This window comes from Poecilia reticulata, chromosome 6 (assembly GCF_904066995.2).
Source record: "Poecilia reticulata chromosome 6, P_reticulata-male-v2, whole genome shotgun sequence".
Classification (NCBI taxonomy): domain Eukaryota; kingdom Metazoa; phylum Chordata; class Actinopteri; order Cyprinodontiformes; family Poeciliidae; genus Poecilia; species Poecilia reticulata.
Window position 1 is genome coordinate 9,431,411 of NC_088835.1, and position 27,758 is coordinate 9,459,168.

Here is a 27,758-nt window from a genome sequence, read left to right on the forward strand (position 1 = left end):
CTCCAGTCGACTACTAAATGTTAATAATTGATTAATCACCTCTCCCTCCGCAGCCGTTCGTGGTCCACGACATGGAGACGCTGCAGCTGGCGGAGCAAACGCTGGTGGCCAAGATGGTCGGCTCGGCGGGGGCCCTCAAGGACAGAGAGGCCGAGGTTCGGATTTTCCACTGCTGCCAGTGCACATCGGTGGAAACCGTCACGGAGCTCACTGAGTTCGCGAAGTCCGTGCCGGGCTTCTCGAGCCTGGACCTGAACGACCAGGTGACGCTCCTGAAGTACGGCGTGTACGAAGCGCTCTTTGCCATGCTCGCCTCCAGCATGAACAAAGACGGCCTCCTCGTGGCGTACGGCTCGGGCTTCATCACCCGGGAGTTCCTCAAGAGCCTGCGGCGGCCGTTCAGCGACATGATGGAGCCCAAGTTCCAGTTCGCCATGAAGTTCAACGCGCTGGAGCTGGACGACAGTGACCTGGCGCTGTTTGTCGCTGCCATCATCTGCTGCGGAGGTGAGGCTAGAGGGAAATTTGTACAGTTATGTTTGTTCTACCCTTTACGACCGTACATTACACGGTTTCACCACACACACAGTGATTTGTTCCTTTTAACTGATCTGTATCGCATTATTTTCTGAGAAATTGAACCTTGGACAATCACAATGTCTCCTCCGACTTCCTCTGCCTTCAGACCGACCGGGCCTGGTGAACGTGTCGCACATCGAGGTGATGCAGGAGAGCATCGTCCGCGTCCTCCAGCTCCACCTGCTGGCCAACCACCCCGACGACACCTTCCTGTTCCCCAAACTGCTGCAGAAACTGGCCGACCTCCGGCAGCTGGTCACGGAGCACGCGCAGCTGGTGCAGGAGATCAAAAAGACAGAGGACACGTCCCTGCACCCGCTCCTACAGGAGATCTACAGAGACATGTACTGAGGGACTGCAGCAACCAGCTGACGGAACAGAAACAAAACCGTTCAGAGAAGACACGTTAAGCTAGGGTTCAACCACTTTGAGCCGTGCCGTCTCCGGCGCGGCAAAATTCGCTTCTGGCTTCCGGTCAGCTTGAAGGAACTTTTCTCTGGCGGACGGTTCCTTTGGTTGGTCTGGCTTCTCACCACTCCATTGCTTGGAACCTTCTGAGACAGAAAAAAAGAACTAGGTCAGATGTGAAACACCGTCTGATTAAAGCCACTTTGTAGAAATCTGTGTAGCATTTCTGACCAAACTCGGCTATTAACCTACGGTGAAAAGGAGGGAAGTCGGGGAACTCGATGATTGCCACTCCAGTTGTGCGTTTCGAAAAGAGATTTTTATACTGAAGTTTAAGAGCCATATAAAGTCAGCATCAGTTAAACCACCCCGACCTGGCAGCGAAACAATCCTGCTGCTTCCAAGCCTTCCAGCATGTTCTTCTTCATACAACCGGACACATCCGAGGAGTCGCCAAACGTACAAACACGATCCCAAGCTGAATTGTGATTACCGGGTTTTGACTTGAAACTGCATCTTGTTGCACAGCGTAAGCACAAACTTGTCTGTGATTTGTTCACAAATGTCTGAGCCGTTTTCCTAAAAAAAACACACACACTCAGATGTTTGACACTCCGTCCCGCGCTTTGTGCTCGTGGTTTGTGGTCCGACTCAAACTTGAGCCGCACTAGAATCTCAACAGAAGCCTAAATATAGAAATTAATGTTTTCTTTTTGTTTGTGTCACATTGCCTCAGCTATAGCGCCTCCTTCCCCGTTTTCTATGTTGTCACAAAGAAACCCACAACTTTTTTTTCATGTAGTCTTTATACATGTACCCAATCAGTTTTTCAGCAGTTTGTAGCCTATTTCATAGCTTTGAAAACCTGCCAATACTGTTTTTTTTTTTATTGTCATCAACTGTTCATAGATTTTTATGTTCATAGAAGAGATGCCATCACATCAGTTTTACTATTATTCTCAAAGGAGGACAAAGTGATGACAGAGTTAGAATTTGAACTTGATTTTAACTTTGTTTTAGCCACTAGCGTGGTTAGCATTAAATGTAAAGAGCGACCTTTCTGCATATTCCCCACATAGTGTAGATCCTTACCTCAACTCTGAGATTTTCTAAACCTTGTTTGCTTTGGCTTAATTTCAAACTGACACTAAAACTAGTTTGCCGTTGGCTAACTCACATTAGCTTAAAGAGTGTTTTCTCGTCCTGGTTGCGCTACCGTCTGAGGTTACTGTTCGGAAAAAAACCAGAGCCCAATCAGAGGCGGTTTAGCCAAAAATCATCCAGGCCCAGTTGTAACCCAATGTCTCAATGCATGTTTATAACGAGGCAACTCCGGCATTTTGCTGTCACCCAACCATTTGTATAAGAAGAACATGCTAGCTTCCAGAAGGAAGGGAAATGTCTACTTGGATTTTGTAACATAAAAACACACATGCGGAATAATACGAGAAGCATATGATCATCTGTTTAATATCCACCCATGAAAAACAAAACTTTAAATAACCATAAAATGATTTAGTCTACCTTGATTTAAAATAAAGCTGAATTTTTAATGAGGATTGCTTGTCTTTTGACGCTGTAATCTCACTAAACAGGACGAGCAAAGTTACCTCCAGCTCTTCACAATTCAAATTTGTGCAAGTAGTTTTAATCTCTATGTAGCGTCTCAGATAAAGCAGCTCCAACAAGATTTTACATCAGAGTTTTCTTGGACAAAAAGATGTTTTCTAAACATTTTATTTCTTTAAAGTGAATGTGGACTAACAGCTTTGACTACGAGACCTCCAACAATCAGAGCAGGTTCTCTTCAGTCATATAAGAAATCTTCAAATGCATGGTGTATGGAAAGCATTTGTGCACAAATGTTTGACTCAAATTATTTTACGGCTCTTTTCAATATATGTGCAGCTCTACTATTATAATTATTTTGGTGCTTTAAAAGTAACAAAGTGGATTCATCTTGTGGAACCTTTTTTCTGACTTGCAGCGTCGTCTTTTTTTTTTTGTTTTGTTTTTTTTAATCTTTTTTTCACGCCCTAATGACACCGCATTGTGTTTGTACATAGCTAATTACATTACCATTTACCCCTACTAAAAGCTAAATCTTAAAGTCACATTATAGTAATGGACTGCACATCCCTAATTTTGCTAAAGACTTTTACGTTCAAAAAAATGTGTACTGCTTGTTCGTGTTGCTTTAATGTTTGTATTTTCACTTGAATTAGATCATATTTTTATACTAAAAACGTGTACGTGCGACTATATCTGATAAAGTTTTATTCAGAAATGACACGGTTTGAAAGTGTAAATAGAATCGAGGTGAAACGGGGCGATCGGAATATCCACAAATCTGAACCCTGCTGGGGACATTCCTTTGGTTTAAACCATCAAAACTGTTGCTTCCAGCTGTTCGTCATTTCGCCACTGAACCGAATCCTTTTTGATCTGAACCGAAGACGGCTTCGGACTGTACTGGCTTATAACATTTTGTGATTGATTTAAAAACTTGACTCCGTCGTCTCCGGCTATAGTTTAACGATGAGGCGATATCTTGTTAATGTTTAGCTACGATATAGTGTTGATCATACGTTGAAATAGCGTGTCTTTTGATACCGTTTTCTCAGGTTGCACATCAGAATACAAATAGAGATAATATATGCACAGAGATTTTTTTATTAGCAGCCTCAACCGCAAAATGTTTTGTCTTTTCATTTTTTTTGTTTGTTTTGACAGATTGAATCTCTGTTTGCTATCAGAGAGTCTAAATGCACTCATAATTAGCCATCACGTTGTATGCTATCAGAGTATAGATGATGCAGTAATGTAGATTTAGAACAGATTGCTTTCCAAGCTTGTTTCTGTCTGACTTTTCTCTCCAGACTTGCTGCTATGTTGTACTAACTCAAACAATGAGCTCTGCCACGGATAGATTACCAACCTCCAAGCTGCCTCTAACGTTCTCACTTAGAGTTGAAACCAGATATTTGCATAAACCTTCAATTGTTACATTTTTTTTTTGACATTCCATTAAACTAATTTCACCAAACTAAACGTTTCTGTTTTAGGCCAGTTAAGATTACTCAAAATTATTTCTGCTTGGTAAATGCCAGAATAATTATTAAAATTCTGAAGTTTGCATATTATTTGATAGTTGCCTTTAAAACTTGTCATATTTACCCACAAACTTTCTATAGGAGTGAGATCAATGCGTTACGATGGCCACTGCAATAAAAGTAACTTTTTACATTTATTTTTTTGGGGTATGCCGAGATTGTCATTGTCCACGTTTACTTCAGCATCTCCACATAATGTTTTTATTTTCTCACTGTGTCGCCTTTCCTGTTAAGCGCACCAGTCCCTCCTGACGCAAAACAGTCACACAATATAACACTGCCAACGCTGTGCTTCACAGCTGGCATGGTGTTCTCGTCCCACTTTTGCCTCCAAATGTAGCAGTGATCATGATGGTCAAACATTTCAATGTTTGCTTCATCATTCAACATGTCACCAGCAGGTATTTATCCCGAGTTCATTGGCAAACTATTATCTGGCATTTTAAGTAATGGCCTCTTCGTCTCTGAGTGGCGCTTCAGCTAGCATCTTTCACACCAAAACGCGTTTGTCTCTAGGATATGCGTCTCCTACCTTGACGACATCGGCTGGACATTCCCATGTTGTTTATGCCGCCATAAAATTATTTAAGCAGATGGTACATATGGATATTTACCAGATATGTTTGCAATCACAATCTTTTTCCTGAATTTTTTTTTTATTATTTTTTAATCATAGAATGATGTCACACAAGGGAGAAGTGTGTTTGAGGTATTGACTTAAAATATATCCAGAGGTAGGACTTTACTTAAATATTGTGAATTACCTATCAGAAGCTTACAAAGTCAAAAAAAAACTCATCTTGAACTTCTCCCAGTGGCATAAAGGCAAAGAAAACAGTTTGGATTTCAAGAAACAAATGCTTTTCTCAAATAAAAAGATCTTACTCGTTATTCTGGCGTTAAGGAAATGGAAATGTCTGTAATCTTAACTGATTTACAACAGAAAAAAACTGATTTGATGTCAAACAGGGGAAAACATATGTATATATCTGGCTTCAACTGTATATCTTGTCTCAGACTGCAAAGAATTCACCGAATGCAGCTCAGTTTTTCACCTCGCAGGTCATGCTTGGCGATCAACCACCAACAACATGTGCCTTAGTGTGTGTGCGTGTGTGTGTGTGTGTGTGTGTGTGTGTGTGTGTGTACACGCCAACGTCGAAGACTCGTGCGATTAAAAAATTGTAAGCAATTGACCTGTTCGTGTGACCTAACGGAAACCTATAGAATGGTTCGTCAGATTTTTCAACAGAAATCGATCGTCAGTCAATGAAAATGAAGGATTTGCTCAAAAGGGTTTTTCAAAGCAAAACTGAAGATGAATGAAGCACTACAAAAAAGGCCCGAGAGGTTAAGCTGGTTTACTCTTGGGGGGCGTTTGTTTGACGAAGAATTGACAAGGGACTTTTTAATTTGTATCAGGGAATCTTAGTCTTCCTTTGTTGCACTAGCTCAGGATATAGAAAGGTACTGTTTCTCTGTCCCTGTCTTTCTTACTCAATCTAACACAATAAGTCTGTGCTGCTCTGCTTTGGAGCCCATAAACAGAAGCAACAATACAAGAAAAATTGCTTTTCTTTTCCAGTTCGGACAGATTGTTTTCCAGGGGCAGCAGTCATAGGAATTAGGTTTTTCTTTTTGTTTTGTGACCTTCAACTTGTTTATTTCTGCAGCTCTAGTCTACTTCAGAGGCTGAAAGCATTTTTGGATGTTGTTGTCCGTGTGTTTTATGGCTTGGATAATACTGTAAATGTTTGAATGTACTGAATATTTAGTCATGCATAGTTAGTACTTTGCAAGAAGGCAAATTGACATTGAATGGATTTAAAAAAATAAAATGATTTTGAAGTCATCTACTTTGTTGACATTTGAAAGAACAACTTGAGTCTGTTTGAATTTATTATTTTTAAGTTTTGTTTTTTTATTATCAAATTTGAGCTTTTACAGTTAAAATAAAGTAATTGTTTCTCTGACAAATAATTTCTTAGACTGAAACTCTGGGGCCAAACTGGGCTACAGTGTAGCTTGCTTAAAGTAAAGATATTTGTGTAGATTTTTATAGTTCCGTTATCTGTAATAAAAGTAATCTCACAATGAGGAATCGGAAGAGAGATTAAACACCTTGTGTTATGCTAAAGGCATGAGCTTAAAACATTTGGAAATGCAAAAAGCTAACTTTGAAGATGAAACCTTAAATATTTTCCACAAAAATGCTTGATACTCATTTCTATGAAAGTACACCGATGATACTAATAAAAATTAGAATTTGAGTGAATTTTTTTTTATAGAATCACATTTCATAAATCCAGAACTTCCTCTTTAATTCAGTCGTTCCCAATCTGACCCACAAAATGACGATAGCAGAGTCTTGTGACCTTGACTCTTGCTTAGTAAATAAGCAGCCACTGCCATGTCTGCGATTTCTCTGATTCAGAACCACTCCAGCAGGGGGCAGTCTGCATTTATCAAATTATCTTACGCTCTTCCTCCTTCTCGTCACATTGTCCAACATGGCGGTGTCCATGCTCGGGTTCTGCTGTTGTGTTTCGCGACACGCGTCCTGTAGCCTCCGGAGACGAGCGCGTCTCTTCCTCACACTCGGGTCTAAATTTCACCGCTCTGCCGCTGCGTCCAGCGGACTGCTCCTGTCGCTACATAAGCGCGGTGTTCTGAAGGATTCTTTCCCAGAAAACGCAGCACAGGACCAACTTCCCCGGCTGCTCCAGTCCGCTCCTCAGACTGTATACTGCGGCTTCGACCCCACAGCCGACAGCCTCCATGTGGGCAACCTGCTCGCCATTATCGGCCTGCTCCACTTCCGGAGCGCCGGGCACAACGTCGTCGCGCTGCTCGGAGGGGCCACGGCGCAAATCGGGGACCCGAGCGGGAAAACGAGCGAGCGCGAGCGGCTGTCCGCGGATGTGGTGGGGGAGAACACCCGCGGCATCCGGGAGAGCATTCAGAGGATTTTTGTCAACCACGAGGTGCTTTTCCACGACCGCTCGAGGCCGCTGGGCACCGTGAACGTGCTGAACAATCGGAGCTGGTATAAGAGCTGGGGGGTGGTGGACTTTCTGTCGGGGACCGGCAGGCACTTCCGGATGGGGACCATGCTCAGCCGCCACAGCGTGCAGTCCCGGCTGAGGAGCGCAGACGGTATGAGCCTGACAGAGTTCACCTACCAGGTGTTCCAAGCTTATGACTTCTACCACCTCCACCAAATATACGGCTGCAGGATTCAGCTCGGAGGCACCGACCAGCTGGGCAATTTGATGTCCGGACATGAGTACATTCACAAGTAAATTTCCCTTCCAGCTTTGTTCCAGGCTGCATTTGGAAATCAGAATAAAAAATGGCCGGATATCCCTAGTTGTGTATTTTGATATCCAAAGATCTAAAAATAATTAGTTGCAGGTTTCACAAGTGAAAACTTTTAATGGGTCTCATACAGGTTCTCAATTGGATTCAGGCCTCGACTTTGACTGGGCCATTCTAACACAGACTTTGGCTATGTTTTCAGGGTTTTTCCTCCACCTGAGAAGTAAACTTCTTTACCAGTTTAAAGGTTTTCACAGCCAGAACCAGTTTTACCTGCCTGTAATTCCTCCCACATAGATATCCCAAACCGCTGGCACCATTCAAACAGATTTCTCCATTTGTGCTCCAGTTTTGACCAGCATTTTTACTCTGATATGCACAGGCAAGCTTCAGCACGTTGAATCACCTACTTTAGATTAACTACTTATTCAGCAGTTGTTCCAGCCTCACATAAAAATAAAAAAAAACTTGCTACATTTTAATCATGAGCTGCTTTAACATTTTTTTTAAAGTACACTTAAGCCAGTGTTTCCCAACTCTGGTCCTCCAGGCACACTGCCCTGCATGTTTTAGGTATTTCCATGCTTCAGACCAGCTGGTTTCAATCGATGACTGATTAACAGGCGTTTGCTGAACTGCAATCAGTTGAATTGGGCACATTAAAGCAGGGAAACCTCTAAAACACAGGTGTCAAACTCCAGTCCTCAAGGGCCGCTGTCCTGCAGTGTTTAGATGTGCCACAGGTACAAAACACTGGAATGAAATGACTTAATTACATCCTCTTTGTGTAGATGTGTTCTCCAGAGCCTTGCTAATGACCTAATTATTCTATTCAGGTGTGGTGCAGCAGAGGGACATCTAAAAGTTGCAGGACAGTGGCCCTCGAGGACTGGAGTTTGACACCCCTGCTCCAAAACATGTAGGACAGTGTGCCTTGAGGACCAGGGTTGGCAAACACTGACTTAAGCATTCAAAACTGCAAAACATCTAGCTTAGTCCTAAAATGTTGTTATAAGCTAATGACATGGTGGATGGAAGTACCTGAAGCTAATAATTGCAGCTGAATGTACCGAGGACAGTTTGAAGGGAAATCGATGGACGTCAGTGGATATTTTGGACCGACGGAGAGCAATAGTAAAAATCACTGTAAATGAAAGCTTTTTTTTTTGGTTGATAAACTTTATGCTTACAAACGACAATCGTAGTCCACTTTAGTGTTTATTCCCTGACCAAGCTATCCATAGCTTGAGCCAACCTCATCCTTCAAGTTTGGGTTGTTTGTTGGCTTCCAAACAAGATCGTAATCGTTTCATTATTCAGGAGCAAAACATGTTCGATTTTCTTTCCCACCCGTTTACTTCCGCACAACTCATCGTTGATGTTTCCTGCACCGCTGAACTTTGCAGCAGATGTGGTGACTCTATACATTTCTCTCTATCTTTTGCCATCAAGTGGCCACACCCATTACTTGAGTCAAAACAATCTGCTCTTTCATTACCATGAGATGTTTCCAGCCGCTACATCGTCATCCATATTTACCGCTGCTTCCTGTCTTAGTAGGCATGGTTTTGTTTGAGGTGCGAAGGTGTTTGTTTAAAATGACTTATCCCAAACAGAAAAGCAATGAAAATCTCATTTGTCAATTTTTCCTCAGGCTCTCAGATTTTTATTTTTTTTCATGTTATCTGGCTCTAAAATATACCACTTTCGCCACATTATTTTAACTGCGGGGAGAGTGAAATAATCGTCTCCCCATGTTTCTGCTTTACCTAATCTCTTGTTATGACCAGCTCTGCAATTTAGTTTGACCATATTCTCCCATGTAACCATTCAAATAAGTTTTTAAAACATTCTTTTTAAGAGTAAGTGGGGAGGAGGTGTATGGCCTGACCATCCCGCTGGTGACCAGCACCACCGGTGACAAGCTGGGGAAAACCGCCGGCAACGCAGTGTGGCTCAACAGAGACAAGACGTCCCCCTTCGAGCTCTACCAGTTCTTCCTCCGACAGCCAGATGCCAGCGTGGAGCGGTACGCAGAGAAGAAAGCTCACCGGTTCTGTTGATGCCTGAACCCCAGTGACAAGGAAGCTGAAGTGCATTGTGTGGGTGTTTTGCAGATACTTGAAGCTATTTACCTTTTTGTCCCTGGAGGAGGTGGAGAAGCTGATGGAGCAGCAGAGGGAGGACCCAAGCAAACGCCTCGCCCACAAACGACTGGCTGCAGAGGTGACCAAACTGGTGCATGGAAAGGAGGGCCTGGAGAGCGCCAAGAGGTCAGAATTGGTCCGTGGAGGTTTTTCTTTTTAAGCGTTACACCAAATCCCCCCCCCCCACAAAAAAAAAACATTGAGTTTAGGTGACTTCTAACTCCCACCTGCAGGTGGCAGTATTTCTCACAGGTCGTGTTAAAGGAACATTTTCCATCTGACTAGACCTGACACAATAACACATTTTGCTTTATCATAATTATTGTAATTATGATTAGTTAAACCAAATTAAATTAAACACAATTGAACATGTTAACATAAAAAAATTAACTGGTAAAAATAGATTATTAGGGAATATTTTTGATCTCATTGGTCAAAATGATGGACAAGGAAAAAGTCTAGCTTAACCTCTGCTTGTGCTGCACTGCTGCCTCAACCTTTGCTTGATGTCAAGTTATAGTCAGTGGTCATTAAATGTATATATATTTTTCTTCTTATTTGTAGATTTTGGATGAGGATTAATGAGGAAGTATTTCTAAAGCAACCCCACAGAATATGAGATTTTGACAACTGTAAATCACAAAAATCCTGGAGGAGCTGTCTAAAAGCTGTATTGTTTGTCCCTGCAGATGTACCAATGCGTTGTATCACAGCAGCATTCAGGCGTTGGAGCAAATGAGTGACGAGGAGCTTCAGGAGCTCTTCAGGGAGGCTCCTTTCCAAGAAATGTTTTTGGAGCCGGGGACCACGGTGCTAGACGCCTGCCGTAAGGCCAGCGCCATCCCTGATGGGCCCAAAGGGTAAGTTCCTCATGAGCACATACTATAACAGAGCTCTGCCGTTGGTTGTGGGGTTGCTTCTCATCAGCAGTTAGGAAAGCTGGTCCACTGAAAGAAAACCTCTGAAGAAGAAAATGGGTGCAACTTTCTTCTTCACAAAACAACTGGAAAGGCGTCCGATTTTAGTCGTAGGATCTCACTTTTGTCGTTTGTAAAACACCACAAGTTATTTCTCCCACAGGCACTACACACACAGGTTTGTTTTGGTTGTATTGACTCAGAATTTCTTAACCAACCGGGTCCAAAGACTCATCCCATGATTGTGGAAAAGATGTTGGTCTGTTTTAGAAGGGTCACTAGCGTGCGTGAAGTAGAGAAAACGCCAGAGCTGATGGCGTTTTCTTGAAACATTTGGTCAAAAAGTGCTCATTGATTTAATAAACGCTGGAAGGAAAGCGGTAAACCATCATCTTTGAGGAAGAGATGTGGTTGGGGGGCAAAAGAAAATCCCGAATGATTGTGTTTGGCAACCACCTAAATGTTTGGTGAAAGCAATGGGGAAAAACAGCAGGACTCGGGGACGTGTTTAATGGTGAAAGTAAGAACACAAGGAATTGGAACTGAACTGCTGTCTAGCCATAAGAAAACTTTTAATCAGTGAAGCTAACTGGGGTAAAAGTTTCACTTTCCGAGAGAGCTGGTGTCTACTGTACCAGCCTTTAGGGGCAATGCTGGAGTTGATCAGGTCTAGTAGGTCCAGCAACATTATGAGCCCAGAGAATGAGGTCTGCTGACTACCTGAATATACTGAATGACTGTTGTAGCTTGTCAGGCATACAAGCTTAAGTAGTTAAAAGTTCTTGATTTACCTGAATCGTATCGTGTGATCGCTTGCGTTCAGGTATCGGATGATTTCAGAAGGAGCAGTATGGATCAACCACAAAAGGGAAGACAAACCGGAGCAGGTCCTCATCCCCAACATCCACATACTGTCTAATGGACTCACCCTGCTCAGAGTGGGCAAGAAAAACTTTCACATCGTCAAGTGGCTCAGCCTCTGAGGCTGCCCCACTGACTTACAGGGAAGGTAGGAGGAAAAACTTGAGAAGAGTCTGTGGGAGATGTTGATGGACTGATAAGTGGCTGGTCATTTAGTGTTATATATACGTACATATGTAGATGTGCTGTTTATCTAAAGATTTGCTATTAAAACAACATTTGGTTAAGAAATGTTTTTCTGTCGACTTGCCTCTGCAGCAGACTTTTGAGGCAGTGAACACAAGAGGGCGACATTGCCTGTGTGGCCGTCCACGGAGCACCTAACGGGCCATTTATCCTACTGTAACCTTTCAAGTCAACAGCTGCTCACCGCTAAACTAAATTGCATCATTTCTCCCAAAAAGCTTACGGTCCTATTTTAAGCAAATTATTATTTTTTAAAATTGTTTAATTATGGTGTTTTGTTGCAACCCTTCCCGACCCCACTGAGGGACAAGGGTGTAAGAAAATGGATGGATGTTTTGTTGCAGTTTAAATTTTTTTTCTTCTTTTTACTTCTGTAGAGTGTAACACAACCTGCACACTTTAGGAGACAACAATCTCATGTTGGGGGGGAAAGACAGTTTATGATGCAGTTTGAGTTCAAAAATAAGTTTTACTTAAATACTGTTTATGTAAGGTTTTTTTTTTTTCCCTGTCCATTATTGTTGCTTAAGAAGAAATTCTCGCTTTTCTGCAAATGTGATTGTTTTTCTTTATCTCTGTTTTTGGCATTTGTTTTTGCAAATTCTAATTTTAATTTTACATTCACCAATATTTAATAATACATTTATCAAGTGCTTTCAGAGTGCTTTGCTGGCAAAGAACAAAAAAATGGCAAGAATGCACACATAATTAAAGAACAAAGATACGATCAAATGTATGTGGTTTTCTATGCATCATGCGTAGTGTTTATCATATAAAACGCAACCTAAATATATTAACTATACCATGATCATGGAATATTTTGTTTTGTTTTTTTATTTTTGGGAACAAATTTGAAACCAACAGCTACAGGCTAATAGCTAATCAGTGAGGAGAGGTAAAAAGGTCATTCAAATAACATCAAAAACAGAACCACCTGACCACTGCACAGCTTTTCTGCCTCAAGCTGGTAAAACTTTCAAGTTTTAGCAATTGCCAAAGAAGTTCAGTCAGCTGTCAAAACTCAAAGCAGCCATTTCACTTTTTAAAAAAAAGTTGAAACATTAAATTAAATTTTGCAGTGTATGTAATACTCAATCTGCTCTGTAATTAATTTATGTATAGCAATAACTTAAAACGACTTGCTATTAAATAAAATTATTTGAAAAGGCATCTTTAAAAATCAAATCCAAACAGCATGTTCATAAAACATACAGACACTGGTTAACAGTCTTGCAATGATTTTTTACATTTTTTTTATTAATACCTCCCGGCTGATCAAGATTTAAATTGTGTCGAAATGTAAGCTTATTTACAAAGTTGGCCCAGATTACTTAAAATGCTGGCGCTTTAAAAAAAAAAAAAAAAAACATGGGCGTGGCCTCTGCGTTCAGCAAATGAACAGCCTCGCTGGGATTTAAATAGCTCTGTGTGTCAATCACATGCGCTGGCCCTCCTCCATCCGAGCCCAGCCTTCTCCCTCCGTCCCCACAACGCCTCTGAATCGCCATATTGGGTACTGAGGTTATTCTGCAGCTTCTCTCAGTCCGGGACGGAATTGACAAGAGCTCCTTCGGTTCCTCTGCAGTTTGTTTTGATGATTCGCGGGGACTATCTCCGGCGTCAGAACACCGCAGAAGCCGTTTGCGCCTCCAGCTTGACATACGCATGGCATAAGCCGTTTCACGCCTGTTTCGGATCTTTCCCCCCGTGACGAGGAGATACCCGTTGTTTTTTTTTTTTCTGTATCTTTTTTTTTTTTTTTTTTTTTCTCTCACTCTCCGGCGACGTGTTTTTTCTTATGAAAACCGGACGCTCCTGGCTGCTCGAAGATTCAGCTTTTTTGGGGGGTAAAATGTCAGACGTTCGACTTTCAAACGGAAGCCCGACGTTGGAACGGACGGAGCCCCGGGTTATGGAACACCCGAAGCCGTCAGCCTGCCGAAGCCTCTTCGGCTCGGTGGACCACGAAGAGTTAAAGAGGGATTTAAAGGGACATATGCTGGAGCTGCAGGAGGCTGCGTCCGCCAAGTGGGGCTTCGACTTTGCCAGTGACGAGCCGCTGCCTAACGCCAGGCTCACATGGGAACTAGTGGACCCCGCTGAGGTCCCGGATTTCTACGTGCGGCCCCCGCGGAGGGAGAAAGGCGTCTGCTCTGGGAATAACAATGTGGATCTAAACGGGAATCATAGCTGCGATACGAGCATGTCTGACGTACTGACTGAGTGTACGGAGCAGTGCACCGGGCTGAGGAAAAGACCTTGTCACGGTACTACTTTTTTTTTTTCTTTTCTTCTTTTTTTTCTTTATTTTTCTACATGTTTTCAGCTCTAATTCGCTGCTGCGGAACATTAAGTTCTACGGCTCACGGTGTTGGCATATTACTTTCATACATGCATCAATATGGAAGATAGTAAAATGATAAAAACAAACTTTTTTTTAATTGTTGTTTTTCGCAGACACCACGGCGCAAAGTAAGAGGTCACGCAGCAGCCCAGATGAAGTTAGCTGTCCAACCCTGAGCCACTCTGTTGAACACACACCCAGAAAGTCCAGTCCCAAGAGGCAAACGTGAGGACTAGCAAAACGGTAAGAAAATTATATTTTAACCCCCTTTTTCTCCACACACGATGTCAGAGAGACGAACATTAGGTAGCCTATACTTGGTTTAAAAAAACAAAAATAATAAAAGGAAAACACCGTGGCCCTTCCTACGCGTGGCATAAAATACACTTTTCACTTTGTAAAATTAGATTAAAATTTGTATTTTTTTTTTTTTTTGGACAACCAAAGGGAACATTTTGCCGACTCGTCGAGTTTTATCGATAAACTTCTGCCCCATTAACACCAGACAGACAAACGTTGCGAGTGAAAACAAGAAAAAGAAACACAAAACTGAGCTGGACATTATTTTTAGCCCTTTAACTGCAGGTGTTTCGGTGCTGCTCGTTTCCTACTTAACTGTAAACAAGTGCTGAACAACAGTGTAGTAGTAACACGTCAGCAGCCACTGCCCTCACAGCAGAGCAGGGACGGAAAGGGGCTGGTCTCTTCGAGAGCTGCAAAAACACACACGCACGCACCCACACGCTGCGCTCACACACTCCTGTTACAACACACACACACACACACACACACACACACACATCTCTCCCTGCAGGGGTAGAAGAGCGTGCAGGTCTGAAATCAAAAACCAAGTGGGTCACAGTGAAGAGGGTCTGGTTTAAATTTGTTTTTACCACGTTGAAGAAGAGAACATTTTTTTTTTATATATAAAGGTATATTTTTAATAATGAAACCTAACCAGTAGAGGCAGGTATAATATATTTTGAATTCCTTTTAAATAAGAAATTTGTAAAAAAAAAAATAATAATGTGGAAAGAAATTTAGAACTTCCACTATGTATATTTTTAATGATATCTTAATATTTTGTGTATGTATTTTCTCTTTTAGATTAATTTCTGACTTAAATGTTTTATATATATATTTAAAAACAGGAAGCTAACCTGCATCTTAATTGTATGAGCTAAAAAAAATAACACTTGGAGAGGCTCACAAACTATGACTTAAAATGTAAAATTGGCTTCTAGATATTAAAACTACAGAAACAAAACAAAAAAAACATACTTTCTGATGTTTACACAAATAATATTTTTGTATTTCACATTGAGGCTCTTAAAACAGTTTTTCCACATCAGGAAACATCCTCAGGGGAAAAACTCTACTTCTTTTTCTTGTCCTTACAGAAAATGTTACACAATGTTCTGTTGTACTAACTTGCATGTTTTTCTTCTCTCTCTCTCTCTTCCTTGTTCTCGCCCCACAGAGAAGATGCCCCCTCCCCCTTGTTTTTCCCTAAACGTGGGAGACCTCAGTGTTGTTTTTTTTTTTTTTTTTCCTTTTGGACGAGGATCTACGCAGCATCAGAAACATATCAGCTCTCCTGAAGACTGGGGAGGACGCTGTTGAAGCACTGAATAGAAACACTAAAGTTTTTTGGCACTCAGTTAAATGTTACTGCCTCTAACAGCAGTCGATGTAGCAGTGTGCAATTAGGTTGGATTTCCTTTTTTGCTCCTTTTTTTTTTTCTTTTTTTTTTTTTTTACTACCTGTGTATATAAATTAATAAATATATATATTTCTCTTCATATGTAGCACATAAGAAACATTATGATTTTTAAAACAAATCCTTTATGCTAAAAGTGTGAAATTTGATTTGACTTGAAGAATTGCAGTGTAGTTTGAAATTTTTTTTTTTTCTTTCTTTCTTTCTGGAAATGCTGTTCTGCTCGTGCGAAGTTGACACGGTCCCTAATTGCTACACTTTAAAAAAAACAAAAACAAATCATGGCGTCTTACGGTTTCTTTACAGCGTGACTTCACTCCGTCATTTTCCTAACTCGACATTGAAGAATGGTACAAATGTAGCTCATTTATTTTTAATTTTGCTTTTTTTTTATTTATTTTTTTGGCCAAAATTTTTAGCTCTTTTAAGAGGAGGAAACTTAAAAAAAAAAAACAAATCAGTGAGGATATTCTATTTATTTTCTAATTTTTAGAGTTGCTTTTAAGCACTTGTTTGGACCTTTCTCCCCCCTCCCTGTTGTAGTTCTGCACTCCTCAGATGCTTTGGACTAGCTGAGATATTTACAGAAGGACATGCGAACTTATTGACTCTACCCTGATGTGCCTTACTGCTTTGCAGATGGAAGGGTTTTTACTTTAGACAGCGGTTATTTCTCCTACAATACCAAATACATGGTTGCTTTTATGCAGATGACTTCACATTGTATTTCTTTGTGATAACTTAGGCGCTTTTTTTTTTTCTTCCATCCCTTATTTCCCTCTTGCCCCAATATTTTAAACCTGCTGAGGATGCAAGTGTGAGGATCTCAAAGCTTCTCCTGTATTTGACGATTAACGGCTCGTCCCACAAATGCAGTCGCCACGCCTGTGTAATTGTGTAGACTTTTTTTTTTTTTTTTTTTTGCAATGTACATCTGTACATATTTTGTTAAAAAAAATGTAAACAAAAAACACTGAGAAATTATACTAACTTATTTATGTTGAGATTTTTTTTTTTTTTAGAGTTAAAAAAAAAGGTTTCTTGATTACGGTTATCCAAAGTGGCATTTACGTTACTATAATTGTTTTTATTTTGTTAAAGCATATTTTATTTGGTAGATTTTTTTTCCTCCCCCTTATAAGGTTGCAGACTGAGCCTGATATTTGTTGTGCATTTTTGTAATGTGTGGATAAAAAGATGTTGCAATCAATAAAAGAGAAAATTAAAGTTGGACTTTATTTTTTATTTTTTTTACTTCTTACACTGGGTATAAAAAGTCCATGCTTGGCATACACTAAATGCACTATGTTGGATAAAGGAATTAAAATTATACATACATTTTCATAAACATTTTTACCATTCAGACGTCAGTTTGGGTTGTTTTTTTTTAAGCAGCTGGGTGAAAAATCAGTGAGGTGAGTCTCCTAATGAGGCTGAATGATTGACGCTTGGTTCGTCCAATGAGAGAGCAGTTTAGAAAAGCAGACCACTGAGTGCAACCAGTAGTGTTCAGCACCTTACCCCTGGAGTTATGGAAAAAAAAAAAACATTTGTTTAGAAAAAAATATTTACTTGGACAGGAAAATGTAGAGAGGAAACATTTTATTTTATATTTTGTTATATTCTTAAATGTGTGTGTGTGTGTGTGTGTAGTTGTTTATAGTCCTTCTTTAAGTCATTTTCTGGTTTAATCAAACCCCAGTCCAAATGTGGTGTAATGTCACTTTTTGGGTTCAGTAAATATTCATTCTGGACACATTCATGACTATTAAAAAAAATGTCTAACAGCCGTTACAGTGTAAATTATCTTTTGACATACATACAATGTCCTATTCTATAAAAATACAAACAGGAGTGTGTTTGAGAGAAATTAAAGAGTACTATTGTATATTATATAAAATTTGTATATTATATAAAATGTCTGTATTTTAGCACTTAAATACATTTAAATATTTTCCCCAATGTAAAATGTAGGAAACAATGCATATAATATATATAATTATTATTGCATTTTACGTGCAGTCTTGATTTCATCCAGTTTTAATCTGCCTCTTCTTGCTGTCTGAAACCAGACTGCTGAGCGTCTCAGTTTCAGTCACTGCACATCTTTGGCTGTAAAAATCCAAATAAAGGTTTTCACTGCACAGAATTTCCCTGCCTCCTCCTCACGCCTCCAGCGCAGGAGGACACCTGCAGCAGCTTGTTTTTATTCATATTCTTTAACCCCTGTGTGTTATGAGGGGTGGAAGTGGTCTCTGTGTGTGTGGGCGAGCGGGCGGGTGGGAAAGGTGGGGACTGTCCGGTTCTGAAGCGTGCAGGTGGACAACCTCAACCCAGCCGTTCCATCAAACCTCCCCCGAACCCCCACCTCCGAGCTCGGGCCCCATTGTCCCAGTGTGTGGGCCTTTGTGCCGAGGGCCATTGTGTAGGGGCCGGGCCTGGCCACTGTTGTGTCTGGGGCTCCTCTGTTCAAACAAAGGGCCCGTCTACAATCCTCCACCCTGCCCAAACAGCAGACTGATTGACTGACTGACTGACTGACTGGCTGGCCATCTGACTGACTGACTTCATGACGAGGTGAAAAAGCAAAGGAGGGAAATATTGTGACATTGTGGCCGAAATGCTGAGTTCACATCAGTATTACCTGCTTCCAATGGGCAAAACGTCAATTAGTTCCGCGATTCAATTCAAAAATTTAAATGTGACGATGTTTATTCAAATCTGTACGTTACCCAAGGTGTTAAACAAAAGACACAAAATACATTTTATTACTGGTATTTCTATGTACTGTACTGTATATGCACTCGGGTCTCATCAGTTTTGCCGTCAGTCAGTTTCGGTGATAAATGGGTCATTAAAGTAGGTATTGGTATTTTTGACAGTGTAAGTGGTGTCGAGTCCTGCTGGAAAATGTAATCAGCATCTCAGTGAAGTTTGTCACTAAAGGCAGGCATGAAGTGCATTTAAATATGACTTTGGACTTGATAAAACACAGCAGGACAAACCGCCGGTGACATGGCAACTACAGTCACCTCCCACTTGACCTCAAGCAACGGGAACGCCTTGTCTCTGGTACGGAAGTGGCTCAACAGAAGGAAGGATATGTTCTCAATGCATCTGTGTCTGCTTGGCTTTGGGTCAAGATTTTACGCCAACCATTTTTCCTTCCACTTAACTTTACAGTAGCATTTGATACGACGCTCTTTCTTTTGACAACGTATTTGGTGTTTGCTTTGGTTATTTTTGTCTTGTGATATCTAGTAATGAGCGTTGTGAATCTTAGCAAAAAGCGCTTGGCTTCACTTCCACTCAACTTTCCAATATGTTTGGATAAAGCACTTTTGTGGCTCCCCAATCAGCAGGCGTTGACGACTGCCTGCTGTACAGCTGTAGTTGGAAGTCACCTCATAATTGTGTACGCCATAACACTTCTGTCTAAATAATGTCATTGGCCTTACATTACAATATTAAACATTTTCAGAGAAACATTTTTTTGTTCTTATTCATTTGAAGCCATCATTGAAAACCTTCACTTCTCCGTTCTTGAAGTATCACTGTGTAATAAGGTTCACATTTAATTTTTCTCGTCAAATAAATTTACTTTATATGTATTTGTTTTAAAGTAGCCATAAAAATGACTATATATTAATAAGTGCTAAAAAAAAAAAAGTGATATTTTTCCGCTCGTCAAACTGAAACCAAAATAAATGTGAACACAGACATATATATATATATATATATATATATATATATATATATATATATATATATATATATATATATATATATATATATATATATATATATATACTGTAATTCCAGGTGTAGCTCGAATCTGTAGCTGTGTTTCACGTCGGCCCGCTTCGCTTTGCCACAGCCATATTTATTTCCTTCCTTCTGCCCGTACTGTCAGCACAAATACGCGCAAAGATTTGAGTCAACAACCTGTTATTTCATATAAGCGCAAACAGGGCGTTTACTTATGCCTCTGGGCTGAAGGAGGTCGGCCTATAATCTCGCCGTACTGCAGGAATAATTACACACTTACAAAATGTGGCATTGTTTGTGAAAGTCCGACCAATTTGCTCATGAATCATGACCCGTTTTCTGTGGCAATTTTAGAGCCTCTCTCTCTCTTTCTCTCATTTTATTTCTTCATTTTTATAACTCCCACACTAGCTGAACTCTCATTGTTTGGGCTTTGTTTCTGTGAATGTATTCCACTCACTTTTTTTCCTCTCCACCGCCCTTTTCTACACAGTTGGAATGACGATCACAACTTGATTTGCCTTGCAAATTCATACAATTCCTTATCATTCCCATCTAATTCCCGCCAGGTGCCTTATTGGGATATTCAAAGGCCAATTCATTTTATGCAACTTCCTAAATTAAGCGGTTCACACAAACACTGGGTCACTGTGAGACAACAGCCTGCTGCAGCCTGAACGCAGCCAGCCCAAACCAAACCCACACTGAACTGAGCTCTCGGGACATTCCAGCAAGACACTCGGTTTAAACCCTCGCTACGTTTCCTCCGTGTGCCAAGAATTCACACTTCCGCGCTACATCAACACAAACAGGTTATCTTTTCCTGTTAACCGCCCCGACACTTAATATAAAGCCACAAGTTCCTCCCCGAGTTTCCTGTCGAGCCACAACATACGTCATTGAACTAGTCCCATGGCACCCGAGCCTCCGAAAGAAGGGAAAGCACGAGACTGCAAGCATCTCACATCCCTTCCTCTTTCTGCCTCCGCTTCTTCTTCTCGAGCTGGGTCGTTTACATGTCGGAGCAGCTCTTCAGTTAAAACCACAACATTTTTGTTGGTACCCAGACACAGTGGCTGTAATTTTATTTTATTTTTTTTACATTTACTAGATTTTTATTTTAAAAGTTACAAAACTACATTTGAAACTCTTTTTGAAACCAGGTATCACAATGATACTTATCTGTAACACCCTCTGCTGCTGAGGTGTGAAACAGCTACTCCACGTCTGTGCAAGCGCACATGCGCAGAATGGTTTTATCTGCGCGGGCAGATAACAACGAAAACAATGGCGGATAGCTTTGAGCTGTGTTGTGCTACTTAACTTGTTCAGTTTAACGCAATTGATGATAAGGAATATGTGTGTTACATGGAGCACTTTTCTCGGTACATGGGAGACGGAAAGAAGGTGATTTACAATGAGGCGGAAGCTGAAGATCAAACGCGCATGGGCGTTTAATGACATGCTAAAATCACAGCGCCATACAGAGGCCTGGCATGGCAACTACAGCTGACTCAAGGTGTCTGGACGGTGACGTCGAAATGTGGAACTTTCTCACAATCGACAGCCGAAATTTTTCAGTTTTCAGTGACTGATATCCGTGCAGGGCCGGATTTATGGAGAAAAGCTCTTTCTCGAATGCAAATTGCAGTTACACATAAACTATGTATGAACTAATGATACCAAATGATGATGGTGGGTTAATATTACATCCCTTGCCCTGCAGCTTCATGTTATCCCACGCCTCCCAAAAAGAAAATACTATAACTTAATTGTTTTCAAATATTGTTGTAAGTATTGTTTATATTCATACATTCCCAAAATATTATTACAACTCTCCTAATATGGACCTGTGGTTTTTATATAAAGTGCAATAATTGCAAGACACACGTTTAAAAATTAAATCGATTAAATAAAATAATAGTAGAAAAATATCTGTAGCCCTCCCGACTCCAAGAAAATTGGGGCCCTGGGCTTCTGCCTTTGTAAGCCCTTTCTAAAATCTGGCCCAGGTCTCGTGTGCATTTTATCTATGCGTCTGTGTGTGTGTGTGTGTGTGTGTGTGTGTGTGTGTGTGTGTGTGTGTGTGTGTGTGTGTGTGTGTGTGAGTTTCCCCCCCACACAGGGAGGGATTTGGATCAGATTCATAGTAGAGCGAGTCATATCTGCAGGAGTTGCAAGTTGCAGCGCCGTGGTGCGGTGTGAGTTCAGGATTGACTGGCAGGCAGAGAGAGGAAAGGTTAAGAGGTGAGAGATGCCGCAGAGCACTGAATGACAGATGTGCAGATGTGCTTCAGCGGCACGACTGAGAGGAAAAAGAAAGGCAGGGAGAAAGCGAGGGAGCGGGGGGAGCCGGGGGTAGAGCTCATTAAAGCGGCACACCTGCAGCCTATCAAAGAGCCTTTATCTTCTATCAGCCCAAATCTGCTCAAGCACGCAGCTCAAGACCTTGCAAAGCTAGCATGGGCCGCGTTGCACGCTCACTCTTGACTCGTCCGTCCTTTATCTCCCCTTTCTCTCCTGACCAGCGCCAGCGGACGGTACCTGGAACAGAAATCCCGTCAGGAATTTCTGTTCCTGACGGGAACAGACTTCGCTCCTGACTCGGCCAGATGCATCTGCGTTCAGATGCATCTGGCCGAGAAGCAGAGGCAGAGTTCCCAGTTTGGAGCATCTGTGCTGTGGAGATAGAGTGGCCTTTTCTTCATGCTCAATTTCACGTTGTTCTCTTCTGATAAAGTCAATGCATGGATAAATCATCAATTATTTATTGATTTAGCTGCTGCACCATGTAAAGTCAGAAAAGGCCTCTTCTGAAAAGAGTCCAACAAACGGTTCTGAGTGTATGATGAATTTCGCTGCTGCCGATTTTGGCCCGTGATATATTTATATAAATAGGTCTAGTCACACTTTTCACATATGACCTCGCACAAAAGAACATATTCTGTATTTCAGAATCTCACAGATTTTCAAGTTTCTTTTTATCAGTAAGTATTATTGAGTTGTTCAATGAACTATATTTTGTTTCTGTGCTACTGTAACAAGTCAGTTTCCCCACTGCGAGATTAATAAAGTTATATCCTAATCTATTCTATTCCCTAATCAAGGTATAGCTATCGCTAAATAATAATTAGAATGGTGAGAGTCAAAGCACTTCACATAACATTTTAAAAGCAACGAACAGGAAATCTCCACATTTTTTTTTTCTCTAGGAAAAATCTATTTTCTTAACTTTTTCTCTTTTATAAGAAACTAATTTTATCTTGGCATGACATGACTTATATGAGGTTTTTATTTCCAAAGGGTGGAAAAATCACTGAATTATGTTACATCCACAAATTTTCATGTGTTTCATTAGGATTTTGCCTGGTAGATAAACACAACGCAGCACATAATTGTGACGTGAAAGGAAAATGACAAATAGAAATCTGAAAAGTGCGGCCTATTTGTTCGTTTGCCTTTACCGTGATACCCTGGAATAAAATCAAGTCTATCCAACTGGCTTCAGAAGTCACATAATTCAAACCGGCCGCTCACCCAACCCTGCAGGCCGGGTCATTAATCAGAGAAGCAAGCAAAAGGTCTGTGATAACTCTGGAGGAGCTGCGGAGATCCAGAGGTTCAAGTGGAAAAACATTTTTTGTTGGTACAACTATCAGCTGTGCTCTTCACTAATCCGGCCTTTATAGATGTATTCATATGTTTACACATCCTAGCAAAATTTTAGAGAATATGAACGAAAATGTAAAGTTTGTGACTCGACTGTGTTTGCTCCTTTTGAGTATATTTCAAAATGAAAAAATACTTTGACTCCAAAGAGAGATGAAATGTTGTAGCTGTTATCTTCAAAGAGTTGTTTGAGGTGCTGATGGCTGTTTTTCTGACGGTCTCATAAAGTGGATGCTCAGAGTTGTTCATCATTTTCTGGCTCTTGTGAAGAATTCGTCTATAGACATCATCAGCCTGTTGCTACCCCAACAGATAACGGCAGAAAACTTAGAGACACTTAGAGAAGATCTGCGACGTCTTGCTCCAAACATTGAAGGACATAATAAGCTTCCTCAAGATGTAACGTACAATCTGCTCTGTCCCTTCTTGTAGAGTCTCCAGTTCAATCTGTTGTCCACCAAAATATACGCCTCCGTCATGATGGAAATAGTTTAAATGTGTTTCTCTTGAAATATAGAATCATTTCTTTTCTTCTGTGTACATTTAAGATAAAACTGTGGCACTGTTGAAAGAAATACAATACGCCATGTTGGGTACGAAGGAGTTAAACTCCTGGTGAAATACATTAAAGTTTGTGGAGATGGCAGTTCGGTGTGTATGAATACGTTTGCGAGGCAGCAGCATGACTAAAAGAGCCACTGAACTTTTGAACTTACACGTTGTGTGTGTGTGTGTGTGTGTGTGTGTGTGTGTGTGTGTGCGTGCGTGCGTGTGTGTGTGTGTGTTGGTGATGAGGGGCGCTAAGTAACCGCATACAGTTAAATAGTAAAGGGAAATATATAAAACCAAACGGCATTTGTCTTCAACATGGAACCATCACTCTTTCTCCATATGTTCAGTTCTGGTAATCGTCTATCAGCGTGTTTAGCTTAGCTTAGCTTAGCTTAGCTTAGCTTAGCTGACATGGCTCAGATCAGACTCGCTTGTACCGCCGAGCCCAGCTTTCCATGTCCTTACTGGGTGTAAAATTAGCGGCAGGGGCTTTTTCACTAAGCAGTACGATGACAGTTTGGGCGGTGTTAGGATGGATTTCATGCGACACCAAATATTTCTACATGATGCAACTCTGACCGCTGCATATATCCGATGACTCTCCCAGCGCGGGGAAGGGACCGGGGCTGGTTAGAATGTAAAGAGGGGAAAACAGTCCTCATCGCCCGCTCTCCACGCTGGTACCAGAAGTTTCCACTTTTCTAGAGTGGCAAATCCGACCACATTTCATGTGAATATACTCCCCCTGTGTCCTTTCCTTATTTTTTTTTTCTTCTTCTTTTGCTTCTGCTGCCCTCGTCAGGAGGCTCTCAGGGGCCCCGGCGCGGCAAAAGCACGGCCCTCGGTTCTGGTGTTGAAAAGCTTCCCGCCGTTCAGACTGAGCGAGCGTGTTCTCCTCCTGGCCGGCCGGCGCTTGATGAGAAAAGCAGCCTCGGCACCATATGAAAACCTACCTCCGCTTACGGACAGCCGTGGATGTGGTCCATTGGCTTCCTAGCGCTCCATTTTTCACTCAGCTTTCAATTTTCACTCGCTGCGGAGAGTGATGTCGGTCTTTGGGGGGATATTCCGCTGCCTTGCGGTGTAAAAGTAACCGAGAGGAGACGTGCATAAAGCAGATAGATATTTATATACTTAGCAGCTCAACACACGTTTGACCAATTGTTCTCCCGGCTCAGTGCGCAACAGCAAACCCGGTGAATGACTGATGAGAGTGAGGCTGATGTTGTAAAAAAAAAAAAAAAAAAAAAGACTCCAGTATCTTTTCAGCATCTCGACGCCGTTTTTCTCCGTACATCATTTCTGAAAAATGTGTGCTATGTGCAACGAGACGCGTGTAATAATGAAACCCTCTTACACAGAAGCGCTCGGCAGGTTTTTCAAGGAAACTCTGCGTTGTTCTTCTTCTCTCACTTCCTCTTTTTCATATAAAATATATTTTTTCTCTCTCTCTCTAATCTAAACTTACGACTGTGACGCACAGATGTCAAATTCTGCATCGTCTGTGCGTCGCTTTGCAATTCGCCAAACCCCATCACATCACTGAAGTCGATCCAGTTATGTTTGTTGTTTATTTGTTATTATTTAGCCAAAACGTATCTCCCTGTTTTTTTTTTGTTTTGTTTTATTGTTATTATTTTTGGGGGGTCTGGGGGGTGGGGTTCTCTTTGTATCGGTCATATGATGCTGTGAAAAAGTGTTTCTCCCTTTACAGATCGCTTCTGCTTTTGTTATCTTGTCGCACTTTAACGTTTCAGGTAATCAAAGATCAATATCAAGGATAAGCCAAGTAAATACAAGAAGCAATGTTCACATGCATCGTTTCTTCAGGAAGAAACAATGTGAAAAGATATTCTGTATGTGAAAAGATTCTGTATGTGAAAAGATATTCACTTGTAACAGCAAAACTTGATAAAATCGGGGCGTTAAAGCATCATCAAAACCGCATTATGTAATGATCGACACGAAATGTAAAAATCTTGAACTCATTTTGCCTTGAAGGTTCTGGAACTGAATGACCCCACAGGGGAAAAAAAAACAAAACATGCGTCTTTTTTTTTCTTTTTTTTTTAGCTAAATTTTATTTTTCTAAATTATAAACAAATTTCCTAAATTAAAGATTTATCTAAAATTACAAATTGTCCTTTTTCAGAAAGTCGAGTGACATTTACAGCTTTGTTTGGCTTTCCGGAAAGTAAAATTGGCTCTTTGGGTTGTAAACGTTGCTGATCTAGATCTAGATTTAGGCGATTTTCTATGATTGATGGATGTACGACCTTTGCCCTTTGTCAGAAAATCTTGAAGGACGACATGGTTTGCGACCTGAAACTTGAACCCTCTCGGATGAAACAGCAGTACCGCCTAAGAAAACCTGCATAACGGCTCAAAGAAGCAACATCTTGAAGTGGCCTACTCAAAGTACGGATTTGAATCCGACTGAGAAGCTGCGGTAGGGCCAATTAAAAGAAGTGTGCTAGGAACTGTAGATTCCTGCACAGTGCTGAAAAAGACTCACTACCAATTATTGCAAACCCCTAGTGGCAGACGGTGCTGCCAATGGTGGCACAGCCACCAGGAAGCTATTAGTTTTTCACAGAGCGCCAGGTTGGCTTGGATAGCTTTTTTCCCCCCCCTAATTAATTCAAATTGTGATTTGGGAACTGCCTTATATTCATCTGATACTTTGTGATTATCTAAAATTTTCAAGAGTGACCAAAAAAAAAGACTTTTTCTCAGCAAAGCCGTCACCGTCTCTTCACCCCAATCTAAGTTAAACATGACCTCAAACATGACCTCTACTGAAAGCCAAAGCATCGAATCAGCAGGGATCCTGCTCACCGTCGCCTCCTTCAGGTGGGGTTTGTTTGGCCGGCAGGTTGTGAAGCTCAGTTGCTGTGTTTTGGTCCGTCGAAGGGCGTAGGTGGATGGTAAACCACAGACATATGGCCGAGGGAATCCTTGTACGGCCAAAGGTCGCAGGGGGTTGAGCTAACCTTTTGACTTTCGGTTGATTTATTATCCCATAGGGTGATGCTGCCTCTCTCGGACCAAGCAGACGAGAGGTCAAAGGGTACAAAGTAACTGCCATGACTGCAAGGGGATGGAAAAGAAAATTGTTTTCTGAAACAGGTACTGTCTCAGAAAACATGGATTTCCTGCAGGGCAGAGTCTCTGACAGCAGTTTTCTGCGCCTTCACACCCCATGAACGTCTCCACGTTTGATCAACTTACAACCATCAGATTTAATGTATTTTACTGGGTTTTGATAGACCAACACAAAATACTGCAGATTGTTGAAAGCGTAAAATAATGGCGGTGTAACATTTCGTAAAACTCACAAGACGGGGTGATATTTTAGGATTACTTTCAAGAAAACTTAAATGTATGCAATAAAAAAAAGCCTTTCTTTGACATTTTTATTGATTTTTGCCACAAGCAACAAACTGATGTCTTTCTTTTTATGATTATTTTTTTTAAACAGCGCTTCAGCTATTCTCGGTCTGCAGTATAACATTGACTGTTCCCCAGTTGCTACTGATAGGGGGCGCTGTGACTGTGACCTAGCTTAGCTAGACGCCTCCTTCAGAGTCCCCAGAACGGCAGCGGTGCTTATTGTTTGTCACCCTTTTGCTATTTATTATTCTTACTGCTTTTTAATTAATTAAGTTTGATATCTCATCAAACTTCTGACCTTCAGGTGGTTTTGGGAGGTTTTCTGGACAAGGTTTAGGCGTCTATAAAATACTTTAATAACATAAGAACATGAAAAACAGAAACAAGAAACACATTTGTATGCTCCCCCCCCCACCCCTAAATAAAGTGCAATAAATGACCATTTGAGACCAAATCAAAACAATTTTTGTGAATGAATTGTTGAGGAAAAATTCAAAAGGGAATCTGAAACTAAAAATTTTCATTCCATTCCAAACGTTTAATCAACTTTGTGTTGGTCTCTTCCATGTTAAAACCTCAATAAAACACATTTAACTTTGTGGTTGTTATGTGGAAAAAGTGTGCAAACGTGCAAGGGACGTGGAGACTTTTACGAGGCTCGATCTGACCAAACGCAGGGAAAGAAATATGATTTTGACATCATGGAAACTGTGACTTTTTTA

General features: G+C 41.1%; 3 protein-coding genes across 5 annotated transcripts in view; all 3 read left to right on the forward strand.

Moving 5' to 3' along the window:
- Positions 1–5,980, forward strand: part of pparab (peroxisome proliferator-activated receptor alpha b) — a 42,184-nt gene extending 36,204 nt beyond the window's left edge. For both annotated transcript variants that reach the window (XM_008411129.3, XM_081607833.1), the window contains 2 exons: positions 54–507; positions 686–5,980. In XM_008411129.3, coding sequence (XP_008409351.1) covers positions 54–507; positions 686–930 — 699 coding nt within the window. In that variant the 3' untranslated portion in view covers positions 931–5,980. The remainder of the gene's footprint in view (positions 1–53; positions 508–685) is intronic.
- A 618-nt stretch (positions 5,981–6,598) lies between these two features.
- yars2 (tyrosyl-tRNA synthetase 2, mitochondrial) lies at positions 6,599–12,321 on the forward strand. 2 transcript variants are annotated; one of them, XM_008411127.3, is made up of 6 exons: positions 6,599–7,398; positions 9,280–9,447; positions 9,536–9,691; positions 10,255–10,425; positions 11,306–11,491; positions 11,662–12,321. In XM_008411127.3, exons 1-5 carry the CDS (start codon positions 6,611–6,613, stop codon positions 11,463–11,465), a joined length of 1,443 nt encoding a protein of 480 aa, XP_008409349.2. In that variant the 5' UTR covers positions 6,599–6,610; the 3' UTR covers positions 11,466–11,491; positions 11,662–12,321. The 2 variants fall into 2 exon arrangements, with proteins under 2 accessions (XP_008409349.2, XP_081463960.1); XM_081607834.1 differs by having other exon boundaries at positions 11,306–12,321.
- A 167-nt stretch (positions 12,322–12,488) lies between these two features.
- cdkn1bb (cyclin dependent kinase inhibitor 1Bb) lies at positions 12,489–16,881 on the forward strand. The gene is made up of 3 exons (XM_008411125.3): positions 12,489–13,856; positions 14,047–14,176; positions 15,414–16,881. The coding sequence occupies exons 1-2, from the start codon at positions 13,388–13,390 to the stop codon at positions 14,160–14,162; spliced, it is 585 nt and encodes a 194-aa protein (XP_008409347.1). The 5' UTR covers positions 12,489–13,387; the 3' UTR covers positions 14,163–14,176; positions 15,414–16,881.
- The last annotated feature ends 10,877 nt before the right edge of the window (positions 16,882–27,758 follow it).